This window comes from Sesamum indicum, linkage group LG2, assembly GCF_026168435.1.
Source record: "Sesamum indicum cultivar Baizhima isolate 11 linkage group LG2, ASM2616843v1, whole genome shotgun sequence".
Classification (NCBI taxonomy): Eukaryota; Viridiplantae; Streptophyta; class Magnoliopsida; order Lamiales; family Pedaliaceae; genus Sesamum; species Sesamum indicum.
In genome coordinates, this window is record NC_142658.1 from 2,632,408 (window position 1) to 2,652,294 (window position 19,887).

General features: G+C 33.2%; 1 protein-coding gene and 1 pseudogene across 3 annotated transcripts in view; one reads left to right on the plus strand and one right to left on the minus strand.

The window, feature by feature from the left end:
* ISA3 (isoamylase 3) overlaps positions 1 to 10,441 on the plus strand; it is a 41,661-nt gene extending 31,220 nt beyond the window's left edge. For all 3 annotated transcript variants that reach the window (XM_011100492.3, XM_011100499.3, XM_011100508.3), the window contains 6 exons: positions 3,798 to 3,877; positions 5,006 to 5,110; positions 5,221 to 5,319; positions 6,629 to 6,690; positions 8,428 to 8,536; positions 10,002 to 10,441. In XM_011100492.3, coding sequence (XP_011098794.2) covers positions 3,798 to 3,877; positions 5,006 to 5,110; positions 5,221 to 5,319; positions 6,629 to 6,690; positions 8,428 to 8,536; positions 10,002 to 10,115 — 569 coding nt within the window. In that variant the 3' untranslated portion in view covers positions 10,116 to 10,441. The remainder of the gene's footprint in view (positions 1 to 3,797; positions 3,878 to 5,005; positions 5,111 to 5,220; positions 5,320 to 6,628; positions 6,691 to 8,427; positions 8,537 to 10,001) is intronic.
* On the minus strand, positions 2,748 to 3,274 carry LOC148788936 (uncharacterized; annotated as a pseudogene).
* Positions 10,442 to 19,887: the final 9,446 nt, after the last annotated feature.

Here is a 19,887-nt window from a genome sequence, read left to right on the forward strand (position 1 = left end):
CTCTTAGAATAATAAGTTGAGAAACTCTATAACTTCTTGATAGAATTTACTAAGGATAATACTCTAATATGTTAAAAAGCTCTGTAATCTTTTTATCCCCACAAATATTCTACATTATGTATGTACGTTTAACTGTATCAATTTGGGAACTCTCTTTCAAGATGCGTGAGTGCACTTTTTGTTTTTGTGTAAATTCATTGTCTCCTATTGATATTCTATATTTCATATGTATTTACTTTATTAGCTCTGGGAATTCTCATAAGAAGATTTTTTGAGAATTTTTCATAAGATTCTCTGGAAAAAAACTTGAAATAATGTTAATTATTGTTTATTGTAATTTTCATCGTAATCCTAACACAAGTTAACTTAGTAAGTACTGCGATTACTTCTACTGTTCTTCTATTAATATTTAATTTATTTTAATTTCCATCATTGTCCTACCACCATTTGATTTTGTAAGCAATTAACATCTAATAATAAGCTAGCTATAAAATTGCTGATTATTATCCATAAATTAGTAACTTATATTTTATTAGAGAATTATAATAGACATCACAAAAAAAAAGTTAAAGAAACACAAAAGACTCCTAACTATTCATGCTTTTATATACATAGATCTTCCTTTGTAAATAGTCTTTTGGAATATTGAAGTCTTGCAATGGTTTTCTCGAATGTTTATGTGAAATTTGGCTTTCAACTTAGTTCAAGTGATTATCAAGTCCTTAAGTTAACAAAGAACTGGATACTTCATATTTTTTGTACTTATTTTGTCCTGATGGTTCTTTTTTACGACTAGCAAATTTGGTTTAGGGAGATGGAGTAGATGAGTATTAAATTCTTCAAACAACAACTGAGATGATAAATGAGAGAAGTAATCAAACTTGGGAGATGCCATTGCAAAAACACATTAGGACAAGGACATGTTACCATTTTGGCAACTTATAAAGTTGTATCAATAGAAACCCCAGGGTCACTTAAAATGATGCTCATCGGTAAGGCAAGTGGTATAGGTTTGCATGAGTAATCGCTGAACCATAATTGCTTAGAACAAGTTCGAGGAGTAACAAACATGAAGGATGGGATAGGTGTAGATTATTCAGTCTACAAGAAACAATATTTTCAGAACCGGACGGGGGATCGAATTTGACCGGCAAGTTGACGTGGACCCTATTATATATATGTATGTATATATATACACATAATATAGCAGTACATTGGGATCAAATTTATTTCAATGTTGATGAGGAATATGAGCAAAGCAAGAACACCCAAAAACCTTAGGTGGAATAGATGAAATAAGACGAAGGATAGGATTTAAGGAAGACTTAACATGGACATTGAAACTTGAAGACTCAAGAAGGTATCCAGCAGCAAGGACAGTCCCCCCCCCCCCCCCACCCCAAAAATAAAAGAAAAAAAAACATTTTGGTGCGAAGAGACCATGACTGTAAGGGTAACTTCTAATAAATGTCTATTTTTTCTTTCCGGAACTCCATTTTGTTAGGGAGTGGTAGGACAAGAGCTTTGATGCACTACACATTCTCGCTAAGATATTCACCAAGTATTAAAATCATTTGGGGCATTATCAGTGTGTAGAATTTGGATTTTGGGGTTGAATTGGGTTTATACAATGTAATTGAAACTTTTGAACAGTTGAAACCTCTGATTTTTGTTTCACGATGTATATCCAAGACAAATGAGAATGATCATCTATGACTGAGATAAACCATCCAGCCCCTGTCACACTTTTTATTTTGGATGGTCCCCAAACATCATAATGAAGTAATGAAAAAGGATTTGACTCCTTGTATTCTTTAATTGGATAAGAGTTGTGAATATGCTTAGACATTTGATAGGTTTCACATTAAAATCGGAGGAACTTTTATTGAGTAATGGTGGAAAGAGTTTTTTAATGCACAACAAACTAATTATGATCTAACTGATTGTGCCACAATATAATTTCATTATCCTTATTAGACCTGAAGACAGAAAAAGGACCATTTTTGTTCAAGTGGCGTCTGAGGTCCTCTCTCAAAGGGTTTGGCCACAGTAAACATGAAGAGGCCAGAATGCAACTCAACAGTGCCAATCGTGTCCCCAAAATTTAAATTCTGAAAAATACAATGATGTGGAAATTACTTAGTAATATAGTTCGTGTCTGGCTAATAGTTAAAAGATTGCAATTGGGGACCAATAAAACTGATTCAAGAAGGAGATTCGCTGAACTTGCAACAGAACCTATATCCAAAACCTTTGAAATGGAACCATCAGCAATTCAAAAAGTGTTGCAGAGCAAGGTGTGAAGTTTTTTATGAGAGATGCATGAGGTTCCAGAATCAACTATCCATGAATTGTTTATGTCCACTTTCATAGCTTTAAATGCAATTAGAAAATTACCTTTTCTGAGCCACAAATGCTGTTTTAGGGGTTGCATTATCGTGTTACAGGGGCTATATTATCTGGAGAATCTAAGTATGTTGGGCATCTAGTATCGCTTTTGAAGGATTACAGTCGTCCCTTGCTAACATGACCAGTTTTTGTAGTAGAGGAACCCTTCTCTACTGCAATGTAATTTCCAAAAGACTCTTGCTTGCTTTTTGGTTTCCAAAGAGCAGGTTTTTCATGAATTTCCCAGGTCTCTCGGGTATGACCAATCATATTGCAGCTGTCACACCAAGGTCTTCCATTCTTGGATGTTTTGCTATCTATTCCCCGAGATGCAAGATGCAAGATGCAAGGCCAGATGCTTAAGTAGTTAGTGATTGCACTCCACTGCCCAACATAATCTTTTTTCGGCTTTCTTCATGTCAGACTGCAGATGCCACTTCACGCAAGTTTGGGACAGGTTTAATGGCTAAAATGCCACCACGAACTTCGTCTAAAATTTTGTTGAGCCCTAAGAGAAACTTGTAGATTCACTTCTGTTTCTATGATTTTCTTCTGTTTGCCTACGTGTGTTGGACTCTCCCATTTGGTTGTTCCATACATGTTGGGTTGTTGAGCAGAGAATGAAGTTTTCCCCTACTTTGTTAGTCATGGAATTGATAAGCCATGACATTACCATGTTTTCAGCCTTCCATGTCTTGTAATTTGATTCTCCTGGCTTTGGTTTACTGGTTGTACCAGTAAGTCATGCAATGGGACCAAGAAGATAAGTTTGTCCATTCAATTTGTGACCTGTGATGAGATTAGCAAGACGTGGTCCTCCATTAGAACTAGCAACCCAGGACACTTGAATTGAGGAAGCCGAAACTTCTGAGGTGTATGACTCCATTGGAAAGACAGAACTTTCACCACTTCTTTTTTTTTAATTGCGTCATAAATGCTCCGGCACCATGCAGTATTTTGGAATGAAAAGTCAATCATTCTCTTCAATGTGGTCAGTAATACCCTCTATAATATATGCTACAGAGGCATTGAAAATATTCAGCAGACAATATGGGAAGTCCTAAAAAACAAGAAAGAAAAAGATCTCCTAGGGAAAGAAAACTTTTACACTTGCCTAATACGAACAACTAAAACAAGGAAGCACACCAATTGAATCCTGATGAATATTACAGTTGACTACAAAAGATTCAATAGTTTTACATACATATGTGATATATATTGTTTCAGGGATATATTTGTCTTTTCAATAAGATCTCCAATAACCTTGCTGCCCCACCAGCAACGAGCAAGCTTTTCGTTCAAAAAAGTTTGGAACTTTGGAGCATTCATGTCACCCAAAATTCATGTTTCATGATCAGATTTGTCTTTCTGCACCTAATAGTTGTATATTTTTACGCTGTTCGTATCAGGAGAAACTGCAGATGCAAATGTTAAGGCCCTTCGTTTGCGGCAAATGAAGAACTTCCATGTAGCACTAATGATATCTCAGGTAAACATGTATTAAGATGTATCAAACACTGCTCGTGTTCTCTCTGTTTCTTTCAGAACGAGCACAATTTTTATGCTTAATCATAAGTTCCTGCATTAGAATTCGCTGCAATGGGCGTTTATCTGTGTGAGAGCAATTGTTTGCTGCAGCAAATGATTTTGTTAAGAATCTTCTCCCCAATTAATTTTTAGTACCTTCATCTAGAAGAAATTCTTAGTTTTTAACGAAGATTGGCCAAGAACTAGTGGCTTTGTTGTTTCATGTTTTGCTTGTTTGAAGATATCCAAAAACATAATATACCTTAATTTTATTCATTCTACACTAGTACAAAACACATACTGAAATATACCAATAATATTCATAAAAAACACAAAATTATTTTTGTGTTTTTTTCTCTATCTCCAAACAAAGATAAATACTTTAATAATTGAACCAAAAAATGCCAGTAGTTTGTTACTGTCTCTACACGCCTTCTTCAGGTTCGCTTAGATACATGATCTCAATGAGAAAAGAACTTGCAAAGATATTTTGCCAAACCCCTTTATTCATGTTCCCCTCTTCTTATTATGTTAAAGTGAAGCTCCATGGATTGGCAAAAGTGATGAAAGAAACATCCTAAATGAGTTTGTTACAAGGAATATTATGGTTGAAACTAGGATATTGGCATCAAAATTGTTGAAATGGGTGGAAGCTTACCTTATATACGAGCCATTCAGTTTTAGTCATATGAAGGCTGAGTGTCGAAGAGCCTAAAGTTGGCGCCATAATAGTTTGTTATGTTACTTTCTTTCATATTTTTCTTTGGCAGGCATTCTTTCGAGTTTTGCTGTTTGAAAAGCGTTCCCTTTATCCATCTGTAGTAGTAAATTCGTTCAATTGTGTTTTCCTGCAAAACCCTTGTGCTTTCTGTCTCTTTATAGAGATCTTCTAGCTTATGCCTGTTCACTCTCACATTGCAATGACCAATCATGGTTCCTTCTTATACATCAACGTCGCTGTTCTGGTGGAAATAAGAGCCACTTATCAAATCTGACTCATTTCTGCTTATGTGGCAATAGTTTCTGTGAAATGTGTTATTTGAACTTATCGGCCTATATATTAGCAACTTCTTTGGTTCTCTGTTAATAGGGAACTCCAATGATGTTAATGGGGGATGAATATGGTCATACCCGTTATGGAAATAATAACAGCTATGGACATGATAATGCCCTTAATCATTTCCAGTGGGGACAAGTAAGTACTTTTAGAGTTTGTTCTTTTCTTCTTTATATTTATATATATATATATATATATATATATATCTGATAAATTTGTAAAGTTGGAATTGTATTTTGCTGTGACAGTTAAAGGACAAGAAGAACGACCTTTTTAGGTTTTTCTCAGAGATGATAAAATTTAGACAGAGTCATCATGTCTTCACAAGAGAAAGTTTCATTGGCAAGGTAAAAATTTTTAGTTTCCTGTACATCTGTTCTTTGGACAAGGATTTTTCTGTTATCAGCTTCATTTTACTCTCTCGGATGTTGGGTACAAACAGTCTTTTTGGTGGATCGAAGCAATTCATAATATTACAAACATATGTAATTCAGTTTTGTATTAAGAAATTACTCTTGGGGGAGGCTGTGTCAAGTTTGTTTCGTGGTTCTCATACCATTACAGTTAAAACTACTGGACTTTCTAATATTTTTATTCTTCCTAAAATTGAATGTCCTAGAAATCTTCTTGATAAGTTCTGATGAATATCAACTCATGTGAATTTTCTTGGTTCTCTTACAATTACTGTTAAAAGTAATAGACTTCATAATATATTTCTCCACCTAAAATGGAATGTCTTAGATTTCTTCTTTATAAGACCTGATTAATATCAACTTATGTGAAATACTTTCTCCCAGTATTCATTTCCCTCCATATCATGGCAAACAGGACATATAGTTCTCAAAGTTTACCAAGGCACTCTCCTCAAATATGAACTAAACATGATAAATAGCTAATCTTGCTTTGCCAATGGCGTAGGAAGACAAGTCCTCTAAGCATAAATTCAGATATATATTGTTCTTCTGAATGCTTTAGTATTCACACAGGCTCATGAAGGTTTTCTAGGCTTAAGCATGTCTTTTTTGGTAAGAATGAGCCCTAACATTGTCTGAGCTGAAAAGCAAGGGAAATATGTGCATGTAGATATGCCTTCCGCTTGCTCTACCTTCAATCATCTTGTCCTTAGCGACTGTGATACATAACATATAAAAATCATGAAACGGGGAACAGTCAAGAGCAGCTGCTGCTATAGGGATTCCTGCAAACAATGGGAAAGGACCATATTTCATTTCGCAGTGTTCTACAGCCATGGATTATGCAGCATCCCTTTTAATCGCTCATTATCGCATCCACCAATATGCCAGCAGAGATTGCCATGTGTCAAAATAGTCAAACTTTGAAAAGGTGGAGCAGGTAGCTGTAGTTGAATTTATAACAAAAATGGGAAATAAATCACATTATTTACATGTGGAGAATTATTTTCTGCTGCTGATTAACTCGTATGACGAGTATGCACTTTTCATCAGGGCACCGTGCACATTTCCAGCTTGGGTTGACTGTGATTAAGTTTTCCTGATAGGTTGAAGTCATGGTGTTTAAAGTTTATGATTTCATGCTACTGCAAAAAGATCCTTTCTTGATTATACTTTATTTAGATTCCTTCAACATTATAAATTTGCGGTTCAAGACTTATTTTTGGCATTCCTTTTAATGCAGAATGAAGTTACATGGCATGAGGACAACTGGGAAAATTGTGAAAGTAAATTCCTTGCATTTACGTAAGGGCTACCTCCTTTGCATTTCTGTAACTTGGATATACTGATATGTGGCAAATGCGAAAAGAAACTAAGAAATTGTTAGACACTAACTTGTTATCTGAACTCTCTATGGGACATAACTAATTAATATATTTTATCTAATAATATGAGTTACACATTGATATGAAATGAAAAGATTAATGAGATATGTGTTGGGTGGGGGGGGGGGTTGTTTTTTAATTTCAAAAGTTTCTAGATTGAAATTGGAAATTGGTGAACTTTTGACATTTTATTTATCAAATCTCATATAAAACTTAATTTACCGTGTCAAACAAGACTATTCAAATATATGGAAAAGGTATACATGGTAATGGACTTTCTTTTCCATTTTTTAGTGGACATACTAACAATCAGATTATGCAATTGAGTCACTAGAGCTATATGTAATTATCTCTTTGAGAATCCTGCAAGTCTATTATCCCCATCTCATCCCACAATGTTAGAATTGAGAAACTTGTATGATAAAAGTTTATGTAGTGGTATAATAAAATTGTGTGAAGTAACTGTACAAGTTAGTGTATAGTACCACTCTACAACCGTTTAGAGGGTGTTTGGTTAAGGTTATATATTAAAACAGCTTAATCATGCCGAATCTTATTTGAAAATAAGCTTTTTTAAAGTGTTTGCATGAATAAGATGTTATAGCGTTTAACATAATAAGCCCCTCATATGTAATAATAATCGAAATTTCCATCAAACTATTTGAACTTAAAATTATATAAAAATAGATATTTTTTAATTGGGGGGAAAACTTCAATTATATGAAGGATAAAGTTGAAATATTAATAAAATTGTGAATGTTTTTGTCTATTGGATATTAAGATTAAACAACTTAAAAGATCTTATAAAAAGGATGTGTTGGGCTTACTTCATTTTAAAGAGCTTATAAGACTCTAACCAAAATAACATCTTATTTTGAGCTTATAAGCTCTCAAACATGTGAATAGCTTATAAGCTTCACGCAAAGCTGATTTCAGTCATGTGCTTCACTAATGATAACTTTATAAAAGTTTTGTGTGTGCTAGTCATTAATGATTTGGGATTTCGTCATCTTATGAAATAGTGTATTTCACACGAAAGATTCTAAGATTGAATAATTCTACAGTAATTTGTAGAGATGGATTTTCATATAAATTAGTGATGTTTTTAATATAGTACAAAACTTTGGTACCATGAGATTATTGGCAAAACTTGGCTACCAATATGATTTTTGGCCTTCAACTTCCTGAACGAACATACATACCTTTGTTTCCATTAGTTTCTCATTAGATTAACAAAAATTAATAAAATCTGTCAAACAGTTCAAATAGAACTCTGTAAAGCTATAAAGACACTGAGAAGTAGGACCAAAAGATCCAATAAGTAGAAAGAAAAATACTTGTTCTGGAAAAACATATTGAGATCAGCAACTTGCGGCATTATAGGAGTACATCGAATGATGATAGAATGGGCCACATATTAACTGCCAATGAGAGCAGGAGGTTCAGGAACCTCAGATAATGGAGTTGGGCTCCCACGAAATGGGAACAGGTTTGACATTAATGAGACTTTTTTGGTAGACGGTCTAACCCTAGAGTTCCCCAGTGTTTATGGAAGTTTTCCCAAATGATAACAGACAATGGGATTCAGGTAGAAATTCTCTCAAAACTCTGCTATTGGCTAATCTCTCTTCCTCTGCAAACAAATGTGATATTTCAGGCTTCATGAAGAAAATGGAGGTGATCTATACGTGGCATTCAACGCACATGACTACTTTGTGAAAGCTGTTATACCCTCACCACCAGACTCAAGGAGGTGGTTTCGAGTGGTTAGTTTACAAAACTCATCTTTGTCTTCACTTTCTGATGGGAACATGCTTTTCTTGAATGTTCTAAGTTATCGACAGACGTCTTAGTTGGAAAGTTCTTATGTTATATGCTTCCAACTTCATGTTTAGCTCTTATATTGTTTAATTCACACAATCTGTTCTTGGGGCATAAAAGTGTGCCTGTGTTTTGTGATAGTCTAATCTGGTCTTCATTTTATCCTCATTAGCTTATCCACTCGCATGGGCAATTTCCCGCAGACTATATTGTATTTCCTGTGTATTTGTGAACTTGTGCTTCGTCTGTCATCATGAGGAAAACCAGCAGACTGATTTTTTAGCCTGTTGTGGTTGCACATTAGCAGTGATACATCACTTGATCCAGCTTAGCATCACAATTTGCATCTCATTGTTTCATGTGCAATTTAAGATTAAAAATCTTTGTTGAACAAAGTGCCTGTCACCTTACTTCACAAATCACAAATGCACCATTCTTTTGGCAAACATAATTTTCCTGTAAGTTGGCTTATTTCAAGCTTCAACCTTCATCTATCTCTCATGTAATTTAGTCAACCATCTATTGGCTAGGCAATTTTAATTAAATTGTTTAGAAATTCAAAACATGGCTGGAAAATTCAAATATTGGCCAGAAATTGAAATTCTGGGGGAGCTGATGTATAAATTGAAGTTGCAAAAGAAACCCCATGATTTAAAAGAACGGTAAAAATATCACTTCCTGCTCCAATTGCTGAAAGTAGTAAGATGATGATGGTGGCTGACTTGGGCTGTTTGGTTATGTTCTAAGCAAATAGCATCTTTCTTGCATCTTCGTTAACATACAAGTGAGTTTTCTGCAACTTACAAGGAACTTATGAATCTTGGATATTTGAGTGAATTAAATTGAAATTGCCATTGAACAGATAGGTGGTCAACTTATTAAAAATGGATGAATAAAGGATGAAACATGAAGAAAAGGCAACTCATTGTTAGCCTAGTTGTATGTGGAGAAAGGACAAGAAGAGAGTTTAGGATTAAGAAGCTGAAAATCATTCTAGATATTTATGGTGATTTCATAACCAGTTTTGGTCCTACATTATTATGCTCAGTTTAATCTAAAATTACTGTCCCATTAAGTAAAGATTCTTGTTGGCACCAGAATTGTAGATATAAACCATACCCCTTAGGAAACGATCTATGTTGGCTCCAGAAGTCACGGATAATGTTCTAAACTCGCCCTATTCTTTGAGTTGCACTTTAGTGTGGGGGCTTTGTAGTGCACAGCCACATATGAAATAGTAAAACTCTGGAATTTGCAGCAGATTTCTTGCAATTCTTTTTGAGGAGTTGCTTGTTTTCATAACATACTGAATTGCATCTTTCGTGGAATTGTATGAGTCTCCTTGATTCAAATGATGTATGACGTAGAGGCCGAAATGGCTTAAACAAAGATTTATGTCAATAACTGCAGGTGGACACGAATCTGGAGTCTCCAGATGACTTCGTTCCAGAAGGTTTTCCAGGCATTAAGAAGATATATAATATGGCTCCTTACTCTTCTATTATTCTTCAATCCAAGATGTAACGGCTGCATGCTATTCGGGAAATGTAGACTAGGAGGTCTAGAGATTGGATTGCAACTAAGAAACTACATATTGATTGCTGAATAGGAATTATAGGAACATATTTTCAAGGAGAGAAGTGTTTTTTATGGATAATACTCTACTCTCTACACATATCAAGGCAACAGCTCAAGAATGATGCAATTTACTATGCAAGTAATTTCTCATGGTTATAAATATGGAACAATCGCCCTACTTGAGTTGGCTGCCTAGATTTAAACTTTTTTAACTTCTTATGTTGTTGCATAGGATAATAATAATATAAAGATTAGGCCAAATCTTGTTGTTAGTCTCTCATCTCTTATTTTTGTTCTATTTCAGTCCCTCATTTCTTAAATGTATTTTGTAGTCCCTTGTCTGTTAAATTTGACACATTAAAGTCTTTCACTGTTAGACTTAATGGAATTTAAATTATAACAAATGAAATATTCCATTGAAAAGGGGTTAAAATTGAAAATTGCCAAACTCACATATTATTCTTTCCATAAAATATTTACTTAATATATTATAATCTTATTTGCTTAAAAGAAATACAAAAAAAATTCAAAAATCACAAGACCATGTATAAAATAAATTTCATTGCAACTCTCCACTAAATTAAATATAAAATCACTTGCAAACAAATAAGTTTCAAATGTCAATATAATAATACCACGCTACATATTATAATTTGTTTTGTATTAAAAAATCAACCTCAATTTGCCACTAATGCTGACCAAAAGATTTATATATTTAACATCATGTACTATTCCTAATCTCGGTAGTCTATTTTTTTTTTTCCTTAATAAGTTCTTGTCTTACAACACTTTGCAATAATTTTAATATAACATACTGTTAATCCTGCTTAATAAAGTCGGCACTAATTAAAACTTCATTAATGCTAGTGGTAGTTTTAGTTTAGCCTACCCCAATTGTACTTTGCAAATTTAGAACCACCTAAAATAAAGTCTGACATAAGTAAATTAAAAATTACTAAGCATATGCAATGACAAATAAAAACTACAGAAGATTGCATTTTGTTACCACAACATAGGGGGGAATTGCAAGTTTCGTACCATGCTTTACAAGATAGTCAATTTTGATGTTGTCCTTTATAAGGATTTGCACTTTAGGTACTTTATTTTTATTTTAGCCCCTAACCTTCGCAATAGTATTTTGGTCCCAAAAATAAATTTTCTAGCAAAAATAGTCCCAACATTTACTAATCATATCCAACATGCTTTCAAAATAAAATCAAGACTTCATAAGTTCATACCTTATTTTGATCGCTTTGCCACCAGGCATTCCAAGTCCTTAATTTTACGAATTTCCTCCAATCATACTACCATAATAGATGACTCGTAGGTACTTCATTCCTTTAACAACAAATAGCACAATTCTATTTTGTTTCCTATCTTAGGGCGCAAAGTACTCCAAAATATAGACTTAATAAAATTTTGGATAATCATATTGAACAGAAGCCCTCATTTTGTTTGAAGAAATATTTTAAATATTACATAAATATTTATTCCTCTCCAAGATGCAAAGTGGCCCAGGTTAGCCAGGATTGGATTGGACCAATAAAAAAATAGGATAGGTTCGCCTAGGACCGCTTGGGACAGAGTAGGTCCTGGGCCAGTCCTAGGTATTGAAACCTGGGCTTGGTCTTGAGTCGGGGCTGCTACATCATTTTTTCATAAAAATAATGAAGGCATATATGTTTTATTTTAATTTTCTAACCTGGCTATTCTAGTAGTTTTTTTATACTTTTGAAACTCTAAAAATCATTATCTTTATTGTTCTACTTCTAAATTTTTAGTATTTTAATTCATTAATACTCTTTGGTTATTTTTTTTCAAAGTTTATTTTAAGTCATTTTTTAATTTATTATCATCTAAGTTTATATGTAAGCTTATTCATCAAATTATTATTTAAGTTCATTATATAGTGGTAATTATTCTTTTTTGTATGATTTAATTTACTATTTATTTTATTTCATAAGTCAACCCTAAATTTAAGTAATTCTTCAAAAAAACATAAAAACATAAAAATAAAACAGGCACATTTAGCCTAGTCTGACTCACATTCATGGGCTAAGGTTGGGTTTACAAATGGACCAAATTGGGGCCGACTAAAGCCCTAGGACTTTAAACAAAGACTTCAAACTTGTTCTTAGATGGTGTCATTGTGCTTGTCACCTATCTCAACTTTCTAGTTGTGGTCATTATTAGGGGTGGCAAACTATTTTTTTATTATTAGTAGTAGTAGATTAAATCATGGTGATATGTGTGGCCCAATGGGTTGCGGCCCAAGAGCGAGTTGAAAAGCCCAATACTCCATCCCTGTGCACGGCTATGATGATGGAAGAGGCCCATTGCATGCAACCTAATGAATTCAGCCCAAACGCCAAACTAATCCTCATGCACATGACACCTTTTGAAGCCTGCATGGCATACACGTAGACCCTCCACATAGACCCTTCTGACCAACAGAGAATACACGTGATAGGAAGGTCTCCCACAAGAACCCGAATTCTTGCATTCAACAGATTCCTTGCGGACTTGGAGTCCTCCTCCGCCTTGGACTCTCTCCCTTACCCAAATGATAATTCCAATGATGTGATCCCTAAAATAGGACTGGATCAGACTTTATCTTAACTAATTTTATCTATTCTCCACAGGAATATGAAGCAACATTAGTTCCTTGATAAAGGTGGGATACTCTTACATTAATAGGGAATTCACCCCCAAGGAGGACGACGCCTTCATCCTATGAAAATTCGGCTACTACTCTACTATGCTTCTATAGCATCTATAAACACAATTTATCTCTACTTTCCCATCATTTCGCTTCACTCTTTTAACGTTTTTTATTATTTCGAATTATTGCTTCAAATCCAGTACTAACTTGGGCGTTGGAATACTAACGTATTGTTTTGCAGGCTCTTGTTCTCAAGAGCTTTCACTCAATTAGCCCAAATCCTATATCAAGATCCAAAAACTTTGGACCCGTGCTAAAATCACACACATCATATGGAAACCACTAAATTTTTACACAAATTTATAAGTAATAAAATAGATTGCATAATATGTTCTAAATATACCAAAATATAATATGATATTTTAATTTATTATTATATATATAAACTACTAATTAGTTTAGTAGTAATATAATTAGTAAAATATACCATAAAAAAACATACTGAACAATTTAAAATTATAGAAAAGTATCCATTATCTGGAATAATGCAATTGAAATACATAAAAATATTTTATAGTTGAGACTAATATATGTTCACAATCTACAATAAATTTATATATTTATAAATATTAGTATTACATTGATGTAATTGTCATCTTACATTGTTAAACAACATTGGTTAATCGGGCCATCAAAATTTAGATCAAACCGTTAGATAATATCAAACTTACAGAAAAACACATTTGGTAAACTTTTAGACTTTTTGGATATACGAGTATCGAGATATCGTTCTCAAAATATAAGACGGTGTATGATCAGGCCATGTGATTTTAAATCATATCATTTATATGATCTGATGGACACAATCTTATATATATTTGAATTTGGTATGATTCAGGCGCCCAAATTTTAAAATATAGTAATTTTTTATTAAACTTTTTGATCCCATTATATATAATAAAATAATGGTAAAAATAATTAAAATTGTTCGACCATCATTATTTTTTGATTAATTCATAGGAATCACTAGATTTCAACATAAATTTATAAGTCATAAAATAGATTCATAATGCATCCAATGTATCTTGATATAAATATAAAATTCAGAAATAAATAAAAAAATTATAAGTGATTTACTTGCCAATTTAAAAAAAGTATAACACAATATAAATTTATTTTTATATAAAGATTAAATGTATAAATAAAAGTGCCATAATTTATTATTATTCAAAATAAAATGTATGATATTGATTAATAATTATAATATATGGTCAATTTTGAGTATAAAATTGATAAAGTATTGAACATGAAATTAAATATATAAAAATTTTAAAAATAAAAATATATATAAAAAAATAGAAAAAAGCTCGCGAGTCTGATGAACAAAGGGAATTGAGCTTGAGCTCAAAATCGAACCTCTCCAGCTGGCTCGGCTCGTCTGCCACCCCTAGTCATTATGGTTTGTAGGCCATGTGCTTTCCAATTGGTATTCTTTTTTTTTTTACTACTGTTGGTGCCTTTGTTCTATTCTCTCGAAGGTCTCCTTTTAGATTTTTTACATTTTGAGGTTTTTACTACGTTGTGTAAAAATGATTCTTTTACCCTTTTCTAGTTTTGGTTCGGATTTCTTTTCGGTTCTTCGGATCTTTGTCTTGAATAAGGTTTTTTCCTGTTTCTCACAGCAAGAGCACATGTGGTTATGTCATTATCCGACATGCATCATGTTATATGCCTTCTTCCTTGTAACCTTCGTTGCAGACAATTTATTTTTCCAAACAAGCATTCTTTTCTTTTCAAATAAGCTTTTTGCAAACTTGGTTCTTTTTTTTGTCAAGATGTTTAACAGGAATGATCCATTTAATTTATTAAAAATATTTTAAACGAATATTTGACTTTTCAATCTCAGTGAGACAGACCAAGAACCCCCAAGCTTTTCTGGTAAATATTCCATCTTTACTGATGGATGATACCAGGGGAGCTTTTCCTATAACAGTCTTGACTTTGTTAAATGCTACCATGTCAAGTCTCTGCAACATAATAAAATAAAATGCTGGATGAGACTCTTTTCCTGTGATTTTTGGAGCCGTTGAAATAAATTTAAACTCCAAAATATCTCCTTGTTTAATGTGAGGATTGTTTTTTCATGAGTCATAAACCGCCCCATTGATCTATTTCGAAAGTTTTGAGATTTTTGGAAAACTTGGTGAAATAATATGAACTGAAGCGAAGGCTACAAAATCATACCATTCTCCCACTTCTTCTGGGTTAGACCTTTTGAGAATCTAGGTCCTATTATATTTCCTGAATGTGTCTATTATGGTCTTGCTTAGGTTGATTCCGCTGCGGGAGACCAATTTTCCACATTGTTGGGTATACCTACCAAGCATAAACAGAAGAATTTGCTTTGTTAGTATTAACTTTACAGGTGTTTCTCATTGGCCTAAGGTAATCTCTTCCTGTTTAACTCTAGAGGTGTTGGGTTGACTTGAACCATTAGAAGTTTGCACTTCTTGTTGTTCAATTGTTGCCTTCTCACAAGAATCTGATGGATGGCCTCGTGCAAGCAGTATTTGAATCTGTTGTTACAGGGTCAGTGCCTTATTTTCTGAGTGCAAGGTTAGTTCCATGTTCTTGCAATTCTCAGGTCATCACAAAAGTAGATGCCTTTCGAATTAGTTCTATTAATGAGTCCCATAGAGTGCAAGAAACAAGTTTGGGATTCCTAATGGCGATCTGGACAATATTAAGATTAGCTTGTTCAAGCTTCTAAAGGTTTTTCCTAAGATGCTTGAGCCTCACAATGATGGAGTCTACTTTAGATGCTTCCATCTCTTGTCAAGAAATCTACAATAATATATCCATGAGATTGAACAACGACAATACTATGACAATCAACATTGCATTCTACTTGCCACCTAATAATACAAGTTTTCTCAATCTTTGATTCAAGTTTACTTTTTAGGAAAGCTTTAACATTCGTATCATCAACTTCTAAAGTAAATTCTTTGCCTGGTAGAAATAAATGTCATTTCTGGAATGCCTTCCAAACAACAAAAAACTCCTTCTCATTGATATGTCAAACTTTAGTTTGTTGTTCAGTGAACAATCCTACTGTATATCTACATTGTTCCAGTAGTTGTCTTGTTCTTGAGCAATACTGTCCATCTATAGTCATTAGCGTCTGCATAGACTGCCAATTCTTCTTGATCCTGTGGGATTGCAAATTTTGGCAGGTTATTGTAAACTTGTTTCAACTCACGAAACATTTGGGTGTGAATTTTCTCCCATTTCCGCTTCGAGCTTTCAGTTCTTTAAGAAGTGGTCGGAAATTCTTTTTGTATTTTTCTAGATCCGTCATGAAGATTCCTGCAAAATTTACGATTCCCTAGAAGCTTTGAAGTTGCTTCTTATCTTTAAGAATATCATAAAAATTGCGGATTTTTCTCACGATATGCTCTTGCAATTTGATACTTGTTTCGTCAATAAAAATTCCTAAAAATTCAATTTTATTGGTAGTTATGATGGCTTTCTTTTCAAAAAGAATTAATCTTCATTTGTGGCATGCATCAATGTTTCAAGGTGTCTAATTGATTTTGCATATAACTTTCGATAATCTTTGAAATGATTATCCATCTTCCTTTGAAATATCTAGGGTGCATTTGCAAGTCCTATAGAAAGTACATTCCAAATATATTGTCCTCGGGGTGAAAAATATTTTGTATTTCTTTGAATCGTTTTCATCTTGATCTGATAAAAATCAGATCTGCAATAAAATTTTGGAAAATACTTCTGCATATTTGATACATCCAATTAAGTGTTCTCTACTCGTAATAGTATAAACATCAAATTCTAATATCTTAGTGATACCTTGATAGTTAATTATTAACCTACATTTATGTTTTTTAATCTCACCATGATTTCTTACCAGAAAGCTGGGTCTATTATAAGTAGAGACTCCAGACTCGATTAGTTTAAGATTGATATGCTCCTCAATGATCCCATGCATATATTTCCTATCCTCCATGTTCATCTGGATATGTTTGTATCAAACAATACTTGTACTTGCATTCATCTTTAGCTTTTAGAGTAGTTTCGATCTTGTTTCTATCCCACCACGCCAGAGGGTTCTTATTGAAATTTCTTTTGATATTTTTGAGAGAAAGCTTACTCTTTTTTTTTTTTTATGTTTAATTGCTTACATTCTTCTATAGTTTCTATGCAAATCCTAAGTTCATCTTTCATTGAAACTCTATTGACTGAAAAATAAAAGAGTATCACTAAATTTTCTTTCAATACTGCACTTTTTAATAGGTCATTTGGCAGCACAATCACCATGTTTGCTATGAAAATTTATGGGCATTATCTTATTAAATATCTTTTCTCTTTTCAAAATACTTAGTAGCAAAAATCAATAGATTTCTATGGTTATTTTATGCATATTTCGCAAAGGCCTAGATAAAATTATTACCTAGCAAAATATCTGGTCCTATATCATGAAAGTAGATAGGAGGTGTTTCTACTTGAACCAAGGTGTTTCAAATTCTCATTCGATCATGATTTTTATTTCTTGTATTTCTTTATTGAGTACTAAAATTTCTTGTGAAAATTCCTTTTCAGCAATAACAAGTAGGGTTTCCGTAGCTTCGCTAGGAAAAACATCAGATTTTGTGTACAAATCTTTGATTCTGAATCAATATAAGCTGCAAAGTATTCTGACTTATATTGATCATACAACATACCTAATAGATATGTATATGGAGAATGGACTAGTCATTTAATTCTAATGGTGAAACCATCTAAATTGAATTTCATACCATTACCTTTCCTTCCTCATGATTTATAACTTTTGAGGTAACTTAACCCCAAAGTCATAGTCCCATTTTGTCTTTGTAGAACACATGTAAAATAATCTCATGGCCTGTTATTTCTAGCATGCCTTTACATTTACCAACAACAAGTTTGCTGGAAATGATAAAATTCATCACAAGAAAAATAATTTTTCTTTTTTAATATGTCAAATACAACTTTAATTTGTTTTTAGCCTCCACGGCATCTGATTTTTACTTTGTCAACCATAGTTATCTGAGGAGTTAAAGATAACAACTCATTTTCTTTACCTTTGTAGCATGTAATCCTATCTTCTAAAAAGTACATCATGTTACTAAACTCAATTCTAGAGCTAAGTTTTCGATCTAAATCTGAAAGATCTTTATTAAGATATCAACACCACCTATTCTAGGTATTATAATTGGATCCAGTGTTATTACTTTAGCAAATTTCTTAAAAATTCTAGAAATCTAAATATACTCTTTCCTAATAAACAAATCAGAATGATGTGTATTTTGGAAAAATGCATAAGCTATTCTATATGTCATAGAATATGGTATATTTCCTTATTTAATAAGATCTTTTCTCTTAATATCCTGATGAAGGGTTAAGACACAACTGAAATCTTGGTTGGCTAGGTTGTACACAATTCTAGGGTGAATATCAAACATTAATTTTTCTGCATACAAATTTTTTATCATCTTTCCAAGACATCTATCTCTTAAATTATTAATTCTTTTATCAGTAATTATAGATGTATTTTTGAATCAATTCATTCCTTAACGGTTGCTTTTATTACTATTTCAATAGTTCATATATACATCCATTTTATAGTAACCGCTACTTCTTCTCTAAACTTACTTAATTTTTCAAAAAATTCTTCTTTAGGAATAATTTGCATTTCCATCACATAACCAGTTTGTTCAATTGGAGTACCAAACTCACATGAACTTAATTTGTAGATTATGTGATGTTTTCTCTGGTTTATCCCTGTTTGATTGAGGACTTTATCAATTCCTTCAATCCTAAATCCATCGTATGGGTTGAGATTAGAGTCTTGATGCATGATTGCTTCCATAGTTTTTTTTACACCGCTGAAAAGAATCCTGACAGGCTATCAGATGTTCAAAATCTATCTCCTTCGTTGTGATTACTCTAACTCGATTGGAGATCCATCAAATCACTTTCTATTTCTTCCTCACAGATACTTTCATTTGAGGGAAGACCTTCAAATTAGTATAGGGGTACCAAATCGCTATAGTAAATTACATTTAGAATATTGTCCGTAGCTTCAAATTTTTGTAATTCACCATGTTTCTACAGGCAACCTGGTGATATATGTCCTTTTGCTCCGCATGTCTAGCAGTTACGATCTTTGAAACTTTCATTAGATCTAGTATGGGCTTGTATGAATGTTCTCTTTGTAGAGGTTCTTCTTGTGGATCTTGCATCTGTTCGTCTTAGATCCATAAGATGAAACCCTTATTGGTCCTTTCTTTCTCCAAATTTGCATGATATGACTTTTGATTTGGACCACCATGATTTCCTTTGGAAAGAAGGGTTTTGGAACTCCTACAGTATGGGTCATTGCTCTTCTTCTTCCTCTTCCTTTTGTCGTTTGTTTCTTCTATAATGGTTGAAAAATTATTATCGTCACAATTGAGAGGGGATCTTGTAATCTTATCTCTCATTCTCTTTATATTCTTTTGGAAGGATATTTGATAACACCAATCTTTCAGTTTGTCTTCGAGGAAAGGTATTCTTCTTGCTACTAAAGCTAACTATCCTTAGGGTACTTTGTATGATTGAATTAACATTTCCCTCCAAGGACTGTAAATCTTTGCAAAGAACATAGGTGCAACTATTTTGGTTGCTACTTCACTCTAAAAGAAATACTTGTGGAACCAATAGATATATTCATCTATTGCACAAATATTCCTTAGTTAGAGGTCAATCAAAGCTTGTGAGTACTCTCCAACCTTCTCTGCCATGCTTTATTTGAAATATCCATCTTCAATGAAGTGGATCTTAATGAGCCTTTTGAGTTTTTCTGCAATGGCGCTTTTGGACTCTCCGCTAGAATACTTGCTTTTGTGTATTCTGGGGTATTGTCCCATCCAACTTTCACGGAACCCTCCAAGTTTAACTCCAACAGATGTATGAAGCTCTCCTTACTGAGTTCCAATGCAGTTGTTGTTATCTTCATGGCTGCAACCTATTCATCTATCA